The following is a 22,439-nucleotide window of genomic DNA, read 5'->3' on the forward strand; positions in this document are numbered from 1 at the left end:
ATATTTTTGAAGGGTTTTATAGGTTGAATGGAGTACTCCTATTACCTGCATTGTTAGCCACATTATACTTGTAGTATTATAAAAGTTAGAACGCACAAAAACAGGAAATCATGTGTTCTTGTCTCACATAATGATTGCAAGGGAAAGGCACAATTCCAAAAGAAGTGCAGTTCCCCCTCAAGACAACCCGCCCTCTGTTTCAAACCAAAGAAAAATAAAAAACAAATCCTTCAAATTGAAATGCCGAAAAAAAAAAAAACAAGACTAGAGTGCTGGAAAATGTTTTAATTGCTTTACACAACCATTCCTGCAGACAACTTCCGAACATTTCAACATGTCGACGACACTGAAGGAACCCGCCCACCCCCCCCTTCTATTTTACAAATTTTCCTTACGTCACGCTACATACAAGACGCACGGAATAAACGGGACTCATTCAGAACAAAGAATGACGTTGCCGGCAGAAGTGATGCTCAGCATCCTACAAAGTTCCCGAGCACGTTAGACCTCCTTTTTGTTTTTGTACAGCGACTCTTTTCCATTCGGCACCAACGTCAGCGAGTACTTTAAGTAGGAAAAAAAAAAAAAAGGGTCGCCGTTTGGACACTTTCTGTGACAATAACATGACCATGCATTAGTCGTTCCACAATATGATGAGGATATATATTTGCAGCTTGGCAATATTAAAGGTCTTGAATTGAAACTCTTGATGGTGTGCTGACTTGATTCGAATGTCTTAAAGATGTGAGCCGGGCCTCTTAGGTCCAAGGACCAGAATTGACATTTCCTTAATTGTGACGTACTATTTGTCCCCGCACGGACGCTACACGGCGTCCTCGTCCACTGGTCAGCTGTCATTTACATAGAAATGGTGCCATCAATATGGGGCATACGCATCTTTTTAAAAAGTGTTAAGAACTGACCTTGCACTGAAAGTGCTCATGCTCTTTAACATCTGGTCACAAAACGGGCTAAACATTACAAATATATAATATTTCCCATTTAGTTCAACCTCTGTTACGTTCCTATGGAACTCCGCTATGACGGGAACTAGTGCAACCTGGAGGAGGCCTGGTCTTTGTGACAAGGCAGGCACAGAGTAAAATAGACAAAACCACTCCGGAGCGATTCCAGAGCAATGGCAGATATATTAAGGCCATTTTCTTTGAAGAATGACAGGAAATAACAGTAGCTACCCACCCTGAACAGCAGACAGTCGGGGCAGCAAAGCAAGACGGTCGGTTTGTTTGTGTTGTCCCCCGAAGTCCATTGTGCCGGCCTTCCCACGTCCCCGGTGAGGAAAGCCCACTCTTCCGTCTTCAAGTGTGTTCAGTTTTGGTGGAAATAAAAGAGTGGCATCCTCACTAGTCCTTCCTTTGCACAAACACGGACTCCCGCGGCGTCACGACTGTTTTAGGCGCTTCCTTGGAGGACCGAAGGGCGGGCACTGGGCCGACGCCAGGGCGCGGAACGCCTCGGCGACCAAGTGAGGGTGCGACTGGATCATCGACTTCCAGCCCGCGGTCTCCATGATGTCTGTAGCGTGGCTGCAGGCACAAACACAAACAGGGTCATCCACAGACATTGAAGATCAACAAACAGCAGGACTGGACGATTGCTTTTGATTGATGATGAAATCACTATTACCGTATTTCCTTGAATTGCCGCCAGGTATATAGTATGCGCCTGCCTAGAATTACTGCCGGGTCAAAATTGTTTCGCTAAATATTTAGCGCATGCTTAGCACTACCGTCGGCTCAGGATTAACGCCGGGTCAAACTCGTCACGTCACGAGTGACACTTCACCTGTCATCATTTTCAAAATGGAGGAGGCTAATTTCAATAGTTTGAAATTGCATAAAGGGAAGAAGATTAAGAGCTATTCAGTAGAATTTAAGGTCCAAGCTATTGAATATGCTAAAAAGAACATTAAGCAGCTATGTTTTATTAATATACCGTAGCTGCGTGTGTCAAATATGAGTCATTAAATGACTCCCGCCTCCTGGTAATAGAGGGCGCTAGTGATCCTTCTTGCGACTACTCGGCTGCAGAAGAAGTGACAACAAGCAGCAAGAGTGAGCAGCGTGTGTTTTTTTTTTCCTCTCGCTTGCACTTTTAACATGGAGGATTACATATCTAAAATAAAACAGTTTTCTAAACTGGACTTTCAATCGAAACAGGAGGTAATAAAGAAAGATCTCCATCAAGACAGAGAGACTTTTAAAACTGAAGAAAGATAAAGACTTCTATAAACAAATTATCGATGCTTTTGATCAGAAGGAGCTGTGCATGGACTTCATTTATAAGTAAAGGTAAGAACATAATGGGGTTTTTTTTTAATTAAAATGTGCTTTTCATGATGGTATCCTTACATCACACTCAAATTTTTAAGAGCAGGCCTAAATTTACCGCATGCCTTTGGTAAGTGCCGGAGTGAGAAGAGGTTTTAAAATAATTAGCGCATGCTTGCCTTTACCGCATGCTTTTGGTTAGCGCCGGAGTGAGAAGAGGTTTTAAATTAATTAACCACCCGGCGGCAATTCAAGGAAATACGGTAATAAGACAATTCTTAATTCATTTGAAAACATGAGTATAGGGTTGTACGGTATACCGGTACAAATATAGTACCGCGATACTGATTAATCATTTTTGGTGCTATACCGCCCTAAAAAGTACCGGTCCCCCCTATCCCCCACGTCATGTCTTTGCTGGTTGTACGAGCGGAGGAGCATGTTCGGCACCGCACACAAACCGAGTACTTACAAGCAGACACAATGTGTAGACAGAAAAGGGAGAATGGAGGCATTTTGGCTTAAAAACTAAGGATAAAGGTGAAGTTATAACACTGACACACCCTCAGGAAGCGGTGCTTTAAGACATGGCGGTGCTTTAAGACATGGCTAGCAGTCTGCAGTGTTTTAGCTACTTCTAAATCACTAATACTCTCCTCCATGGCAACTAATAAAGTACATTTCTTAAGTATCATTTCACTGCAGGATGAGAAATAGCTAAAAATGCTATTCCGGCGGTGAGCTACACCGTAGCTCACCGCCGTCAAAATGTAAACAAATGCCATGGGTGGCTGTACACCTGACAGTCACTGTAATGATACTACTATGATTAATTTTTTTCGTTTTTTTAAAATGTATATTATGTTTATAAACTCAGGAAATCTGTCCCTGGACATATATGACCAATGTATGATCCTGTAACTCCTTGGTATTGGACTGATACCCAAATTTGTGGTATTATCCAAAACTAATGTAAAGTATCAAACGGTATAATAAGTAATCATTACATCAACAGAAGTGTAGATAGAAAATATTAAAATATATTAACATTAAATGAACAAGTAGATTAATAATTAATTTTCAACCGCTTGTCCTTAATAATTTTGACAAAATAATAGAATGATAAATGACAATATGTTACTGCTTATGTCAGCAGATTAATTAGGAGTCTTTATTTGCTTACAACTAAAAGACAAGTTATCTTGTATGTTCACTATTTTATTTAAGGACAAACTTGCAATAAGAAAGATGTTTAATGTACTGTATGATTGTTTGTTTAAATAAAGCCAATAATGCAATTATTTGTGGTCCCCTTTATTTAGAAAAGTGTCAAAGTATCGAAATATATTTTGGTACCGGTACCAAAATGTTGGTATCGGAACAAAACAACATGAGTATTTATTCTACCACCAAAACTCAACATGAATCATTTCAAAGAACGGATATACATTTGTAACTACTAAACATGAGAAAAAATATTAGTAACAATAATGAATTCAAATGATAGCAATATAATCAAACAGCTCAATCCTTTTGCTCTTATCTTGGAACTATAGAGTGTGCGCGCTTTTTGTGTCATAAATACGAGTGTATCAAATACAAATATCTTCACATTTATTGGTGCAATACATCTTTGCACAATTGGACCAAAATTTTAAGTCATAGCATATTTTTTTTTTGTAAATGAATCAGTAAGTACTTTAAGTTTATGTAAGGTACTTTTTTGAAAGCTTCATTTGTTAGCACGGTCAGACCGGATGTTGTTATTGTTAGAAGGGAAAGTGTGCTATTGTTCTAAACTTAATGAGTCAGGAGACGACTTGGGGAAGAAAAAAAAAAAGAAATGCTGTCCTGTTTGTGCATTGATCTTACGTCGATGATGTCGTTCACAACAACACAAGGAAAAAGAGATATGTAGTTGCTGTATGGATTGTTCTTGCTAGCTTTAACTTGGTAGTTTAGTCGTCATTTCAAGTGGCCTTCTACACATTGTTTCGTTTAGGACCTGTTCAAACGATGAATGTACGGTCCAGGTCTGAAACTAAGATTACTTCTCCTCACAATGACAACATTTCACTTACATTTAGGTAAATTCCCAAATATTCTGCATTTAACAGGAGGATTCACTTTTATCGGGCAATTATTTGACTCTATTTTATTACGTTAACGCCAAACTACCACACTTTTTTTTTGTTGAGTTTAGTGATTAATGATTAGGCATATTAGCGTAGTGCCAAACAAAAAGTAGCAACAGTAGACTTGGGTCTTCCTTTCACTCCAACACTGACTCATCCAATTCACCATTACAAGAATAGAAATTTGCATGCAGTGGGCAGACCACCATTTGAATTTTTTCCGATAATATTTTTAGGATCGTGCAAAGCCAAAATCGAAATCCGATTAATTGTCCAGCCATAATAAACATCTCACTCTAGCCGGCTAACATGTAAACTGGTAGGGATGCACAAAAGAAATTGATTTACATCCGAATCGGGATTCTTATGTGTCACAATTCTAAATTTATTATTTTCTAAAATGTATTTAAAAATATATATACACCTTATTTTTCGGATTATAAATCGCTCCGCAGTATACGTCGCACGGGCCGAAAATGCATAATAAAGAAGGAAAAAAACATATATACGTCGCACTGCAGTATAAGTCCCATTTTTGGGGGAAATTTGTTTGATAAAATCCAACACCAAAAATAGACATTTGAAAGGCAATTTAAAATGAATAAAGAATAGTGAACAACAGGCTGAATAAGTGTACGTTATATGAGGCATAAATAACCAACTGAGAAGGTGCCTGCTATGTTAACCTAACATATTATGGTAAGAGTCATTCAAATAACTATAACATATAGAACATGCTATAAGTTTACCAAACAATCTGTCACTCCTAATCGCTAAATCCGATGAAATATTTTTCCTCAATGACGCTTCTAAACAACTCTGCCAACTCCGAAGGCATGCGCCTCTTCCTCTTCTCGTTTTTTGCTGCATATTTCACTACGTCCAGCTTGTAATCTGCAGTACATGGTTTCCTTTTCGGTGCCATTTTTGTTCAGCTCTTCTCAGTTTTTATAAGTTACCGCCAACGATGAAATGATCAATTTTAATAGCTGCGGCAGTAGCATATAGCATCCCATTACCCACAATGCACTTCTGCCATGACCCTCCCACGCAAAATTCTTATTGGTTGACGTGTGTGTGACGATTGCTGACATTTTCTTCGTCTCTTCCGCGAATGACATAAAAAATATTATTTAATATTTTCACGGTAATGTGTTAATAATTTCACACGTAAGTCGCTCCGGAGTTTTTAAAGATAATTTATGAGAAGACGTCATCTTCATGCAACCACTATAGGCTGACCTGTAACAGGTTTTGAAGAAGTTTCAATATATTAATTATCCCAAAAAATATATCAAGAATCTGTTTGACTGGAAAATTTATTCTGAATTGAATCCTCCCCCCAGGAATGAGATGGAATCGTTAGGTGCCCAGAGCTTCACACCCCTCCTTATGAGATTGCATCGTTTCAAGGTGTCCAAGAACAATTCTGAGAGGAACAAACTTAGCTAAGGCTCCGTTTGCAGGGTTGCTGCAGGTACGAGTCTATTAATAACTCGGATTGGACGATACGACGCTTCAAAGTGAAAAGGCAAATGGTGCGGCGTCTGCCCGGGCTAAAACAATGAATTCTAATGCATCTGCTCGGGGACGAGATAAGAGAGTGTTATTAATCTTGTGTCACATATATCAGCTAATTACATACTTGCTATTCCAGTTCTTTCCATCTTTACAGCCCAGCTGTCTGAGGACACTGCACCTATGGCAAGGAGATAAAAAGGTAAGCATTCAGGGATGGTAAACAGAAATGGCAGCAGAAATTCATCACTGGAGGTTTTTTCCCCCCCCCTCCTCCTCCGCCTCCTCCTCCTTCCCAGAGATACTTGCCTGTTGATAAAATCTATGGCTTGTGCTTTGAGCTGCTCGGCGCTGTGCAAGTCTGCTAGGATGAGGGTGTCTGCCACATTCTCCACTGAGAGGCTGTTGCACAAGGCCTCTTCACACATGACTTTTAAACGTTCCAGAGCGTACTGGAAGCACAAAGAGCAGCACTTAGCAACGGAACGCAAACATGGTCGGCGGCGGGATGGGTTTTGTCGGGCAACAACACGAATGAGGGAGACAAGTTCGGTCCCACCACGGGAGTAACGTCATGGGTGGTTTGGAACCGGTCTGGTGGAATAAGTGACAGCACGCTGCAAAGTTTGTTTGGAGCTTGTCGCAACAAAAAAATATCCCAGTATCTTAAAAAAGATCAACTGGCTGAGTGCGTGAAACAACTCTTTCTGAGACCACAACAACCAACCACTAAATAATCAGCTCTAATGGAGTGGACTCTAGATGAAACAATTTAAGCAATTCAAGCACCTTGATTACAAAAAATGGTGGAGAATTTTCTTCTTTGCCTCAAATAATAATTTATTCAATTTACAGTACACTATTCCGCCCATTAAGTCCTTTAAAAATTATCCCCAAACCACCAACAATACTCTATTGACATCTCGTGATCTGAATATTAACCAATTATTAGCGGTATAGTTATTATAAGCACTAACGCAGATAAACTACTTTTAGCTTAGGCTGCTACATCAACATATTGAGCTGTTGCAACGCCCCTAAACTGGTAAAAATTCATCCTAGATTATAAATCATTCCTCTCACCTGGATAGTAGAATAATGTGACCATGAACCAAGATTTTGGTCAACTTTGACATTCAACAAAATACCCGGAGATGGTGAGAAATTTACAAAAAAAAATTCTTAAAGGTGCCACTTGTTTACAGGTTGTGGAGGTTGCATGTAGACCTGGGCCGATATTTGCTAAGTCAATAATAGAATAAATGGAAATAAACTTGATAACTTTGCCAGCCTCGATAATTGCCATGTGGAAGTGTTGCAGACTTTGAATCAAATCAACTTTATTTATAAAGTACATTTAAAATTTACCACGGGGGTAGCCAAAGTCCTGTACAATAGGCAGGTTAAGTGTGGTGCATCTTTATGTCGTTTTCAGCAGTTGCGGGCCTTGTGGTTAGAATGTCCGCCCTGAGACTGGAAGGTCGTAAATTCAAACCCTGGCCGATTCATACCAAAGACTATACAAATGGGACCCATTACCTCCCTGCTTGGCACTCAGCATCGAGGGTTGGAATTGGGGATTATATCACCAAAATGATTCCAGAGCACGGCCACCGCTGCTGCTCACTGCTCCCCTCACCTCCCAAGGGGTGAACATGGGGACGGGTCAAATGCAGAGGATAATTTCACCACACCTATTGTGTGTGTGTGAGACTATCATTGGGACTTTAACTTTGTAATACATGCAAATAAACTGTAATAATGAGAACCTCAATAAAAATCCCAACAGTTCATAACACAGTATTAAATCAAAAGTATTGAAAAACCATGATTGATAACCACATGATCAAAAAAATGGACCAACTAGCATGAGCTTGCTAGCTAGTTTAAAAGCTAACAAAACAAGACACAAATGCTTTCCCCATTAACAAACGCCACACCCAGATCTAAACACGTATAAACACATCACTGTCTAAACAACTAAGATACAGTAGTCACACTGAACATAAAGGCTGTGCCGTCTTTGCACAAAGAGATCATTTCAAACTCCACAGTGTCAAGTTCAAACAGACGGAGGTGACGTTAAATAAACCGTAAAACAAAGTTATTACCCGATTTGCATTTATTTAAAAAAAAAAGGAAAACGTTTACAAATTAAAATGTAAGAAGATAACCATATTTAAACACACAAAAAAAATATGGTTCTTTTGAAGACAATATATCAAGGTTTCTATTTGCGTGTATTAATTTTAGTTATTAAAAAGAAATACAATTTGATTAAAATTTTTGGTGTTATTTTTCGAGAACATTCAACAATACCGCAGTAATAATTATAACCTTCATAATTTGGGTTACAATAAATATTATTAGCCGTTTTATTTATTGTTTTGGTTGTGTATTTTAGTGGGTCCCAAACACCCACCTTAACAGTGACATAACCTAGTTTATTGCTTTGGTTATGATTTTTTTTTAATGCAAAATTTTGCTAGCAAAGTACATTTTATTTTTTTTTATTTAAATAACTTGGATATTAACAGAAGACATTCCATTTACAATGTTAAAATACACGAAAAAACACAATTTTATTACATTTAAAATCATTTTGTTTTATCATGACATCAGTGGTGAATTTGGTCTCAAAATAACGTTGAGTATATTATAATTTATCGGTAATAATTTGTAGGTCAATATAACATCCAGCAGAACTATTTTTTGACCCAGGATGGGCTGCATACATTGAACTAACAAGACAGTTAAAACATAACTGTACTGAGAATAACATACTGTTTGAGACCTGCACTTTTTATATACGCGGTGAAAACATCAGGAAATGCAATTAGTAAACCAACAATTCAACATACGGACAAATGACGTAAGAAAAAAAAAAATGGTACTTTGTCTGCAGCTGCTAGAAGGTTGTCTGCCATCTTCTCCAGGTTCGGGGCCTTCCCTGTGTATATGAAGCCCATCATTTCCTTGAAGACGTCTGGGTCCACGTCACTTATATCTACACGATTCTGGTTGGGTAAGTGGGGGAATGCAATTTAATTTTTTAAATGCCAATGAACGAGACATTTAACTATGAAGCAATAAGTGGATTGGTACCTTTTTACTTTCTTCCATTTCATGCTCAAACATGGCATTGAAGACTGGTGACCTTGCTGTCAAAGATACAGCAGTGATAAATGCAACAGCAGCCAATGACAAGCGTAAAAAAAAAAAAAGACAAAAGCTTTTAGATGGGGTACATGTGCCTTATACTGAAAACAGAAAAAGGAACAGTGGCAGTATGTTGTCAATGTTTAAATGACTTAGTGCAACGTCGACAACTTTTCCCATCTGACCACAGCAGCTGCTGCCACCATGTCGAATGGACACAAGCTGGAAAAGACAGCTAGGCTTTCAGTCTCCTGGATCCGAGAGCCATTTAGGTCAAGCAGGGCCAAGCAGTGCTCATCAGATGGATTAGCAGCCATTGCAGAACCAGGCTGCTTCAAATCCAGCCAGGAGTACAGACCCTTGGTAGCCTTTCAAGGTGCTTACGGCTCTGCGAGAGAGGCCATTAAGAAGAAGCATGACATGTCCTACAAAGGCCATTTTCAGCACTTCTCTGTCATGGGTGTTTGCGAAATGCTCTCAGACAAGCATTTAGGAAACAGGATAAATGACGCTGCCCAAATTCATTAGCATTGAGTGTGGGCAATGCCGAAAATCTGGCATGAACAAAGCTATTTAATCAAGCATGATCTTTGTCAGACTGAAAGGCGGAATAGGTTTGTCAAACATTCCTCTCGATAACTTCAACATCAGACGGAAGATAAGTTAAGAGAGCACACGCATTGCAAAGTGCTGAAGTCCTCCTTACCTGCCAGGATGGATTTGTGGGCTTTGAACTCCTGCCCTCCCACATACAGGCTGCAGTCTGTGAAGCGTGAACACTCCCAGAGGTTCCCCAGGTCATCAGACAGCTGACACTCTGGTACCTTTAGCATGTTCATGTTGGACTGGCCAGAAATGTTCACAGAGTCCTGGACAACACTTACCTGTTCAAAGACACAACATATATTTTTTTTAATCAATTCAATAGCACGGAAAAAAGCAGCAACATGTTTTTGTATTATTCCTTGAGGAAGGTATGTGGTTATGGTATAGTATGGATACAATACAATATTGTATTGTGTTGGTGTAGGGAACACTGATAAAGTAATCTAAAATAATTTGTGTTAAAAAGGGGGAAGATAAATATAAGAATAGTAGTCTTCCATCTGCTCCTTTCTGATCATGGAAATGTATAAGAAACAAAAAAACAATGAAAGTGTCAACTGTACGTGGCTTGTATACATGAAAGGAAATGCATATATACAAGCTTTTTTGTTCCTACCCCTTTCTGTATCATAGAAATTTGTATCACGTTTGTTATTACTCATTAGGTAACACAACAGTGAATAAATACATAAACAAACAAATAAGTAAAGAACTTATTCAAACATAAATAATAAAGTCCTCAAATAAATAGTTGAGTAATTTTTGGTTCACATTATGAGCTGAAAAAGATTCTCATTCTTTAATAGGGTTTATCTTATTCATACTTTGAAAACACTGAGTTTGAACAGTTTTGTGTTCTTACAACTTCTCGAATGACAGACTTGTGATTAATTGTGAGTTAACTTCGGACAAAATGTGGTTAATCCCTATTGACTATTTTAATCTTTTGACAGCCCTAATGAAAAGGAAACCAAATATTTTAGACCACAATTTAACTTGTTTTTGTTGCTTCTTTCTGTGTGTTATTAGGGCTGTGAAAGTTATTGTGTCAACAAATGTGATTAGTACAAAGGATATTGCATGAACCATGCATAGATAGATTATTGAAAATTGGATAACATCTCAGAGAAGCTTTCCTCTCTGCAATGAGGCATTATGAGCAATATGACAGTCATACAGGACATTTAGAGCTAACAAAATGACTGTATTTTCCAGACCAAGAGCACACCGGATTATAAGGCGCACTGCCGATGAATGGGCTATGTTCCATCTTTTTTCATACATAAAAGGCACACCGCATTATAGTGCGCATTAAAGGAGTAATTTATTTTTCCTAAATGGAAAAGACTCCCTTGTGGTCTACATAACATGTAATGGTGATTCCTAGGTCAAAATGTTGCATAGATGATGTTTTACAGATCATCTTCAAGTTGCTTTCTGACAGTCGCTTCAAGATGCGTCGTTTTGACGTCTTCTCCCCGTCAGCTTTGTTGTAGCGTGCAAGGAAGTAGGGTGAAAAGACGGTGCTAACTGTTTTAAGGACATTCAGACTTTACTTCAATTAATAGCGGAGCAGCATCTTCTCATCCGTGGCTCACTAGTGCAATAACGCCGGAAATATGTCCTGTGAAAAACCGTCCGACCGGAACTCTCTACTAACTAAACTTCTTTGGGTGAATAAGGTAAACTCACCACACTGGTATGTTTTAACGCTTTCATGGTGAGTTTACTGACAGGTATAAGTAAGAACTTTACACTACTTTATATTAGAAATGTCAACAGCAGAGGATGAATGTCCCATAACAAGAAGAAGAAGCTTACAGACTGCGGTGTCGACACATACTACAGTGGCGGACGCGCACATTTTTTCAGGACTTATGCAGATCCCAAATACAGATCAGCAGGTATCAGAAGGTAAGAAAATTTTCTTTTGCATAATATTGCAAAACAAAACGCCAGATAATGTCTTACCTTATACACACACACCATAATAACACTCCTATGTTAAAGCACAGTACAATCCATCAAGCGGTGCGGCTTCATAGCTTACCAAGGTCCTACTAAAACATTTTGACAGATTTTTAAGCGCCGTGTGTAATGTTCTATATTTTCAATGCAACATCAAATGTTGGTGTTGTTTACTTGAGTCGTATTGCCATGCCATCATATTTCAGTCTACACATATCTCTTTGACTAACATCTACTGGTCACACTTATCATTACACCATGCACCAAATAAAATTACTTTGAGGTCGGTAAGCAAAACCAGAATTACTCCGTACATCAGGCGCAGCGGGTTGTAAGGCGCACTGTCGAGTTTTGAGGGGAAAAAAGGATTTTAAGTGCGCCTTATAGTCCGGAAAATATGGTATTGGAATGTGTTAAGTTTGCCCGAACCAAAACAATCCTTAGAAAATTTGACTCTCTCTGCTGTAGACACACCAGCGAGACTAGTGCAGCGAAAGATGCCCTTTAAACACTGGAGATGTTGTCTCTGTTCTGTAAATGGCAACCGGAGCAACCTCCCAGCCTACAGACAGAACACGCACCCACGGACTACTACACAGATCTGTGTGTGAGTGAATTATATTTATATAGCGCTTTTACACAGAGAAACCCAATATCTAAGTTACATTTAAACCAGTGTGGGTGGCACTGGGAGCTGGTGGGTAAAGGCATTGACTGGGATTGCAGAAGCGGGGATTGAACCTAGAACCCTCAAGTTGCTGGCACGGCCACTCTGCCAACCAAGCTACACCGCCCCCCAGATCTGCACACATTCGCCTTCGCCGCTTAACCCCTCGCAGTATGGTGGTTTATGGAGCAGTTACACATCATGCAAACAAGTATGTTACTGTGATGAATGTAATTTCTGAAGTTTTTGTTAAGTGAGGAAAAACTAAGGGTGTAACGGTACACAAAAATTTCGGTTCGGTATGTACCTCTGTTTAGAGGTCACGGTTTGGTTCATTTTCGGTATAGTAAGGAAACAACAAAATATAATTTTTTGGGGTATTTATTTACCAAATTTGCAAAATCTTCCACCAAAAATATTTCTCTTAGTGGAATATTTGATGTAAAGTAATGGGAACCTTGGATAGGTCAATCATTCATAATAACATTGATTTTGATTCAATATTATGTTTTGAGCAAATGTTGCTGCGTGCACAATTTGTTTAGTTCATATTCTAGAACGTACATTGAAAATACACCCAACCCTAACTTAAAGGCCTACTGAAATGAGATTTTCTTATTTAAACGGGAATAGCAGGTCCATTCTGTGTCATACTAGATCATTTTGCGATATTGCCATATTTTTGCTGAAAGGATTTAGTAAAAGAACATCGACGATAAAGTTTGCAACTTTTGGTCGCTAATAAAAAAGCCCTGCCTTTACCGGAAGTATGTGCGCGTGACGTCACAAGTTGCAGGGCTCCACACATATTCACATTGTTTTTAATGGGAGCCACCAGCAGTAAGAGCAATTCGGACTGAGAAAGCGACAATTGCCCCATTAATTTGAGCGAGGATGAAAGATTTGTGAATTAGGATATTGATAGTGAAAGACTAGAAAAAATAAAATCAAATTTGAAAAAAAGCGACGGCTCCGGGCGGCGGCAGTGTGAGCGTTTCAGATGTAATTAGACACATTTACTAGGATAATTCTGGAAGATCCCTTATCTGCTTATTGTTTTAATAGTGTTTTAGTGAGATTGTAAAGATTGTAAAGGCATTCCTCGAGGTCGGATGGCTGCGGTGAACACGCAAGTGTCTCAGAGAGAAACCGAGGAGCCAAGCTCACAACTGCCTTTTTTGACAGCTGCCGCAGGACGACGAATAATCCAATGATGTCTCCGGTAAGATATATATCACAATTTTCCTATCCACAAACATGCTGGTAGACGTAGAGAAAACATGTTCGCTTGACCACTCCGCTTCACAACAAACAAAGAAACACCGGCTGTATCTCAGTGCTAAAGATAGCTGCAATCCACCGCTTTTCACCAACAGCATTGTTCTTTATAGTCTCCATTATTGAATGAACAAATTGCAAAAGATTCAGCAACACAGATGTCCAGAATACTGTGTAATTATACAATTAAAGCAGACGACTTTTAGCCGCTAGTGGTGCAGCGCTAATATTTCCTGACAGTCCGTGACGTCACGCGCACGCGTCATCATTCCATGACGTTTTCAACAAGAAACTCGCGGGAAATTCAAAATTGCAATTTAGTAAACTAAAAAGGCCATATTGGCATGTGTTGCAATGTTAATATTTCATCATTGATATATAAACTATCAGACTGCGTGGTCGGTAGTAGTGGCTTTCAGTAGGCCTTTAAAATGCCGGACATTTGAGGCACAGCCCCGCAAAAGAGGACATATCCGGTGAAAAGAGGAGGTATGGTCAGTCTATCGTTGCCTGGTCGCTGCTAGCATGCCGTGTGTTGTGCCTCGGTGTGCATTGTTTACACAACATGCGGTACGCTACCTAATATGTCCGTGTGGAAACTCGTTCGGTCACCTCCGAACCGAACCGAAACCCCCGCACCGAAATGGTTCAATACGAATACATACACCATTATACACCCCTAGGAAAAACCAAATAGTTTGATAAGACTCAGTTTTCTGTCACAAGCAGATGGAGTCACATGAAGTGCTTGGATAGGCACCAGGGGCCCCACAGCACCTGCAGCTAGTTAAGAGCCATTTGTCACTAGTCAGGACAATTTAGAGGAATGTGAATACTCCAAATATATGGCTAAATTGGCAACACTGACCCATGTGATCATGTGATGTTCTTTTTTGTAACAAACCATATGATGGTAATTGCAGATGAATAAGGGTCACTGTGCTGGGTAAAAAACAAAACTTGATTACCTCACAAAAGAGAGTAAGTTTGTCATCAGGAAGAAGTCCATTCGCCTCATCGAGGAGAAAATCTCTCCTAATGAACTTTTTGAAGCCCCAGTCTTTGCCTTGGACAAACCTGTAGGCTCTTTGGCTTTCTGCAACAAAGAGAATTCGTGCTCCGTTAAAATATGCGGACTGTTGTCGTCTTTTTCATGCGTGCTCACACTTACCCATTGCTTTTGTTTCCTCTCGTTTAGCATTTAACAAAGAAAACTTGAATTTCGCTCTGACTTCACTTTTTGGACAACTAACAAGAAGTAAATACAATGACAGATAATCTTTGCTTTCGTCATCCAGTCCCTTTGGATTGACTCGCAGACACCTGTCAAGTAAAAAAAGAGTGGATCAGCCAAAGTACTTGTGTCCAAACAATTGTGCCAAGCATTCAGGGATGAGCCTCTCCTTGTGACAGACTGACAACTACCATGCAGGTACGACCAGCTGACCTTGTTAGGCTGCACTGATGGCTAAATATAGGGCTTTTGTGCTTTTAAATTATACGTTTTGTATTTCATTTCTTTATTTAAATCAGACTTTTTGCATCAAAACAGTCCCTATAGCAAGACACAAAGGTATTTTGGACATTTTTAAGACTAAAGCTCTAATTATGGACGTGCTGAGCAAACCACCCTTTAGTATGTTGTGAAAAAAAATAGCTAAAACGCTAGCATAAAATGTAGCATGCTAATGTTTTATGGTAGCTTTTTAGCTAAATTTGTATGTTTAAACTTTTAAATCATGGATCTTGATACTTTGTGTCATCTTAGAAGAATGCCATCTTCTCCTACAGTTTATTAACATGGTAAGGTTAACATATTAACATTTTATGCTAGCATTTTTGTTATTTCTTCCCCCGTTTAAATAAAAAAATATATGGCCTTTGATATCCTTTGCCGTTATAGAAGGACGCTAACTTTCCCTGTCATCAGGCTAATGTTTTATGCTAGCATTTTTGTTAATTTTGAATGTTCATGGATTTGGCGCAATCCTCAAAGAATACTAAATTAATCTGTTAGCGTAGTACCATTAGCATGCTAACATTTTATGCTAACATTTTTGCTGATTTTATTTGTATAAACCTAAAAATCATGGCTTTTGATACACAGTCATAGAAGGATGCTAAATGTTCCTATATGATCATGCCAACGTTTTAAGATATCCTTTGAGCTTCAAATAACCACAGGCAAGAGTTTCACAGTAGAGAGAAGCTCCACCAAAATTTCCACGGAATTTTTCAGGAAATTTACAATGTACTTAGTAAATTATTCAACACATTCTTAACCGTGTTTAGGTTTCCACATATAATAAAAGTGATCAACATTTTTTTCTTTTATCAACCAAACCACCTATTGAAAGTTTCCATAAGGTGTACATAATGAACATATATTTTAGAATAGCTTAAATCCCATCCGTGCAATTACATGAAGACAATTTCACAACAATTATGTAGAATAAAGTTGAAATCAAGCAAGAGACAAGAATTATTATGTTACGAGGGGAAAAAAAATACTTTGAAGTTACATTAACCAATAGAAGTTTCCCAGATAAAAATCTTTTTTTTATTTTGCCACATTGATATCTTGAAAGTTTTAATGTGAGCGTACAAAACATTTGTGAAATAATTAGTATGTAGCTCTGTGTTTGTTTAGTTTTCTAACCAGAAGTAATGTAAACAAATATGTTACTATGACTTTTCATCTCGTAAGATTACAAAACTCGGGTTTTCTTAGACTGTGTGGTGCAATGCATAGCAACTAGGTCTAGCACAGTGGTTCTTAACCAGGGTTCGATCGAACCCTAAGGGTTCAGTGAGTCGGCCTCAGGGGTTCGGTGGAGGGTCCGCAGCGGATGTTAAGGCACACCCGACTCATCGTGTCAATAAAAATGTCTCCCTATCGGCCTATTATGGATACCCTCAAACAATAAATGGGTTGTACTTGTATAGCGCTTTTCTACCTTCAAGGTACTCAAAGCGCTTTGACACCACTTCCACATTTACCCATTCACACACACATTCACACACTGATGGAGGGAGCTGCCATGCAAGGCGCTAACCAGCACCCATCAGGAGCAAGGGTGAAGTGTCTTGCACAGGACACAACGGACGTGACGAGGTTGGTACTAGGTGGGGATTGAACCAGGGACCCTCGGGCTGCGCACGGCCACTCTCCCACTGCGCCACGCCGCCCCTCTAATTTTCCAAATGCATAAGCGAACGCAAAAACTCCTTGAGTATTGAGTGGAGCACATGTGAGCGACGTCAGACGTGCACATGCACTGTGGCCACACCTGCCCCAAACCAGACTAAATAACAAGTTAAATGTTTTATTAGTGTATCAATTGACAGCAGTTATTTCCATGATCCATCCATTTTTTCTACCGCTTATTCCCTTTCGGGGTCGCGGGGGGTGCTGGCGCCTATCTCAGCTACAATCGGGCGGAAGGCAGGGTACACCCTGGACAAGTCGCCACCTCATCGCAGGGCCAACACAGATAGACAGACAACATTCACACTCACATTCACTCACTAGGGCCAATTTAGTGTTGCCAATCAACCTATCCCCAGGTACATGTCTTTGGAAGTGGGAGGAAGCCGGAGTACCCGGAGAGAACCCACGCATTCACGGGGAGAACATGCAAACTCCACACAGAAAGATCCTGAGCCTGGATTTGAACCCAGGACTGCAGGAACTTCGTATTGTGAGGCAGACGCACTAACCCCTCTGCCTCCGTGAAGCCCTATTTCCATGATATTTTTTAATATAAGTGTTTTGGCCCACTTACAATGACGATAACAAAAAACATTGTTTTTCATGAGCTGCGTACTAGCATTGAATGTCTGGGTGGAAACGAAGAAAAGGAACAGATTTTGCTGTGAAAATGACATGAGAGTGGCACTTGCCAAGGTGAAGCCACGCATATCTGGACTGGTCTCTCAAAGGCAACAGCTTTTAGAAGTCACGATAAAAATACCGTGACATTTTCACCAAAGTTGCCAAGTCGCAGGTGTGTCATGTGTTGTGAGTTCATTCACTCTGTTGCTTTTGTTCTTTGAAAAAGGTGATGTTCATGCATGGTTCATTTTGTGCCCCAGTAAAAAAAAACTAACTTTGTCTTGAATTTTAAAAACATTTCATTTTTCACTAAAAAAAGGGTTCGGTGAATGCGCATATGAAACTGGCGGGATTCTGCACCTCCAACAAGGTTAAGAACCACAGGTCTAGGAGGAGGAAAAGAGTCACTGACCACTTCATCTTGTCGTTAGGCCCGGATGAGAAGGTGGAACTCTTCAACACCTCCCCCATTTCTTCTCTGCAAAAGCTAAAGTTGTTTATGGTCCACATGTATGAAAACTTCACAACCTTGACCTGGGAGACAAAAACAGAAAGATTGGAGCATTTTTAGCTTACAGTGACAAGATTTGAGAACATATATCCATTTACTTATGGCAGGCCACCACAAGTAAATTGAGGACCGCCACAGGTAAAAATATGAAAAATTATATAAATACATATGTACTATTTTAAAGATTTTGCAATACTAAAAACTTGTCACCTCTTCATATGCTTCCATCTCTTGAAATCATGTTCCACAAAACATCCAATAAGTTATTTGTTTTAAAGGGGACTTCTTGTGCAAAACCAACTTTTCTTCTTCTTACCTATTGGTGCCAATAAAACAGATTTGTTTAAAAAGATATATTTTAAAAATATATATATTTTTTACATACACACACAATATATATATATATATATATATATATATATATATATATATATAAATAAAAGTATATACATATAAAATATATGGATCATCGTTGATTAAACTAATTATATATTATATAATATAAACAATATATTATCTATATTGTACCGTAAATTTCAGACTAAAAGCCACGTAGATTTCGGACTAAAAGCAGCTACTTTTTTGCTTGCGCTTTGAACCCTGCGGCTTATCAACAATTTGTAGGGGGGTTACCACTGACAGCCATGACGCTTATTAATTGAAAAAAACAAGCAAAGATACTGAAAAGGTGTGTTATTGTTTGTGCTATGGCGCCATCTTTTGGACATGTTTGCTCACTGCAAGTGCTGCAATGCCCTTCTTTATAGAGCTGTCAACCAGAAGTACAAGTGCCTTTGCGTCTTCGAGCCGTCCATAGAGTTTCTACTCGTATAGATTCTTCATCCATCACTCCAAGCAACATTTGTAAGTTTTACAATATAACTAGAACAATTTTTACTTACTAAAGCATTCCATGTGTGATGTCTGTAGGAGTGTTTTCATCCATATTTGTGTGTGCTATCATAATGTAATCAAGTGAGCGTCATTAGCATTATCTAATGTGCTCACACATTTGCGAGTGTCTGTGTTAGTATTATTCACATACTATAGTATTATTTTGGTATGGCTTCAGTTTCACAAATTCACTAAGACGTCACCGTGGGCTCGTTGAGTCTGTTTAGCTGATTGGAGAGCTAGCTTAGGCAGCTAGCCGGTCCATGACCATGACTTTCGTTATGTTTGATCAGCCATTTTACTGCCGTCTTACAGGCACCGATTGGAAACAATTAAGGTACGTAAATAAACATTTAAAAATGTTTGTGTTAATAACTAATTTCACAACGTATATATATGCGGCTTATAGTCCTGTGCAAGTAATATATGGGGAAGAAATTCAAAAATTTAGTGGGTGCGACTTCTACACCGGTGGCCTGTGTTGTCCGGAAATACGGTACGTTGGCAATCTGTGGAAAAGACTTGAAAATATAAGTGCATCACTTTCTTGTGAGCAACATGACTGAAGTGGTGATTGCACAAACCTGTGTGTAACACCAGCTCTCTGCCACAGGTCCACTTGACATCTCCCCAGGAGGAGGGGGGGTAGGAACCCGTGACATCACCACTTTGGAGGTAGCACTCTCTTCTTTCGGAGCACTAAGAATGGGAGAAAGTGTGTCATCTGGTCAGCGACTGAACGTAAATTCATGTGTTACATTAAAATATGTAAAATCACAAGAAGTAACCTATTTCCCATACCGACATGTTCATAGCAAATGTTCAAATAACATTCAGTAACATTGTAGGACACAAAATAAGGGGATCGAGGAGCAGTGTGTAATGTGAAGAAGGATTGACGAGAGAGGAAAGGATGTAGTGTTATTGTTTACCTCTGTAATTTGTGTATTCACACCTGTGTGCCATCAGAATTGCATTATTTCATGCTGGGACATCATAAATCCAATTAAAGTGTGAGTTAGTATGTTTGTGAAGCTCGTCATTCACGCAACAATGTACTCATTCCTACTACTCAAGCGACCAAAAGGGGACAGGCAGTCGCAACAGGCATAGTGCTATACAAAAATACGGCATATATGGCTATACGGAAAAAGCTGGCAGCTTAGTTGCCAGAATTTTTGTGTTAAATTTACATTTTTTTTTACATTATATTGTTAATGGAAAAGCAGTGCAAATCTCTTTTTTTATTCTGACAACTTAGCTGACAGTTTTTCCACCGTAAAAACAAATGTACCTTCGGTCCATTTACAGTAGAACACCGTTAAAAACAACAATGAATGGCAGGGTTCCTGTTATCACATGTTGATAAAAATATAACATTTACATAATAAAAATCAACTACAGACTTCTCAAATGCTGTAATAAATTAAGCGTTTTCAGTTGAGCATATGTCAGCATGTGGCCCCACTTTTAACTCTTTTTTTCCCCCCAAAGGCTTATTGCAATCGCTTACATTAAATAAGTCATTAATTTGACTTAGTAAGTCATTATTTTGACTTGGTAAATCATTATTTTGACTTCATATATTACGAAGTCAAAATCTTGTCATAATAATAACATACTTGGTATCTCAGGTAACTAGGACTGTTTTGTTTTTACATTACGGAAAAAATGTTGAGATATATATCGTATATCGCCATTCAGCAAATGGAGTGGAAAACACAACCAGACATTGTAGGCTTCTTCACGCGACGAAGGCGGCTTACTTCACCGCAGTCTGTGGTCTATTGGCCCCCCAGGCTGTGGTGGCAGCGATGAGGTGGAGACGTGATGGCGACAGGCTGAGTTACACTGTTCCTTACACCATTTTTTCTCCTAAGTGTCACCGTAATAGCATTTCAAACAGGTTAGTATTGATGTTCAAAAATGTAATCATTATTTCCATGTTTAACATTGAAAAGTAGTGATACTAAATTATCAAAGGTGCCGATACCAGATTTCTATGCTGTAATATTGATTCTCAAATCAAAATGTTGATACTTTAGCTATTTGACCTAATGTATAGCACAGTGTTAAAAAACAGTATATAAACTTGTGAATGAGACAATGTGGTAATGTTGAATGCTTTTGTTGAGTGTTAATTACATGTTCAGTATGTTCATGTAACTGAATGGTCAATTACTTTGTATGCTAAGAGTAGTTTTAATCATACATTTATATCATGCTATAATCATTTCACTCATTTAGTTTTTTATGTTTTGAAACATCATTTTTGTGTGCTTTGTATGATTTTGACCGTTTTTGTTGTATTCGCGTGACTATATTATTCACACTACTACCTCAATATACTTCAGAGTTTGAAATAAATAACTTTGTATTGTATCATTTATACTATGAGACATGTTTTATTTGAAATAGACAAGTTTTTGATTTTTAGCAGACATAGGTATATTTTCAGAAAAGTATAAAATCGGTGAATTTTACACGGTATCGGATTAAAGAGAAAATCACTATCAAAAAGTTGGATGAACATTGTAAAAATAACGAGCAAAGTGCACATCAAATCAAAGAAGACGACAACGCAAACAAGGAGAAGAAGCAAGTTGTACATAATAATACGTTACTTTTTTAGCTCGAGCTAAAAACACAGAAGGAGTGCAAATTAAATGACGGCTTCAGATATTTTTTGTGCCTTCAAAGATGACTTGGGACTAACCTCTGGCTCTTAAGGTTGCATATGAAAATGGCGATTATTTCCCTGTTCACGGAACCTGAACTGGGCCCACGTGTCAAACATTTAAACTGCAATCTAAGATGTGAGGACTTGGCAACTTTGGTGAAAATGTCACGGTATTTTTATCGTGACTTCTAAAAGCGTGTCAACCATATGACCAATCTTAAATTGGTCAAACTCAAAGTATTCCAATTAGATTTCTTGAAAATATGGTACCTGTAAAAAATGTGTCTGTGTTTGACTTATTGCAGTCAAAATTCTGAACATTTATTACAAATAACAATTGGTAAATTGTGTGGTGTTAAGCTACATGGAAAAGTGACTGTATGCAAAAAATAACATCCATCTATCCATCCATTTTCTACCATTTGTCCCTTTTGTGGTCGCTGGTGCCTATCTCAGCTGCATACGGGCGGAAGGCGTGCTACACCCTGGACAAGTCGCCACCGCATCACAGGCAAAGTATAACAGCAGATTATAATAATAGTAACCAGTGTGCTATCCTTCATACACACAAACAAGCATTTCAAAGACTCCTGATTGTTAATTTTATTATGTTAATGCTAAAAACATTGTATGGGGCTGCCAATTGGATTTTTCTTAAATAAAACCTGGTAAAATAATTCAAAATGTCATAGTACTGTTAATGGTCTAAATAATAGTGATATTAAGTGTTTATACTGTTTGAGGCGTTACTGGGGGTTATTTTTAATATCAGGGCACTAAAACAAGTTTGGGCTCTTTTTTAGAACAGTTCTACTTTTTAGCAGATAAACTGTCAGTCAAGCAATTGTGAAGCTTCAATAACTTCAATAAAAATGTACAAGCTTAAGTAAATGTTCT

General features: G+C 38.6%; 1 protein-coding gene across 2 annotated transcripts in view; it reads right to left on the minus strand.

Annotated features, from left to right (window-relative positions):
* Nucleotides 1-265: 265 nt before the first annotated feature.
* spopla (speckle type BTB/POZ protein like a) overlaps nt 266-22,439 on the minus strand; it is a 36,296-nt gene continuing 14,122 nt past the window's right edge. For both annotated transcript variants that reach the window (XM_061918314.1, XM_061918315.1), the window contains 10 exons: nt 19,447-19,561; nt 17,870-17,991; nt 14,794-14,945; nt 14,591-14,718; nt 9,810-9,987; nt 9,050-9,105; nt 8,839-8,961; nt 6,254-6,396; nt 6,072-6,125; nt 266-1,547 (listed from right to left, as the gene is read on the minus strand). In XM_061918314.1, the coding sequence (XP_061774298.1) occupies nt 1,403-1,547; nt 6,072-6,125; nt 6,254-6,396; nt 8,839-8,961; nt 9,050-9,105; nt 9,810-9,987; nt 14,591-14,718; nt 14,794-14,945; nt 17,870-17,991; nt 19,447-19,561 (1,216 nt within the window). In that variant the 3' untranslated portion in view covers nt 266-1,402. The remainder of the gene's footprint in view (nt 1,548-6,071; nt 6,126-6,253; nt 6,397-8,838; nt 8,962-9,049; nt 9,106-9,809; nt 9,988-14,590; nt 14,719-14,793; nt 14,946-17,869; nt 17,992-19,446; nt 19,562-22,439) is intronic.

This window comes from Nerophis ophidion, linkage group LG13 (genome assembly GCF_033978795.1).
Source record: "Nerophis ophidion isolate RoL-2023_Sa linkage group LG13, RoL_Noph_v1.0, whole genome shotgun sequence".
Taxonomy (NCBI): Eukaryota; Metazoa; Chordata; class Actinopteri; order Syngnathiformes; family Syngnathidae; genus Nerophis; species Nerophis ophidion.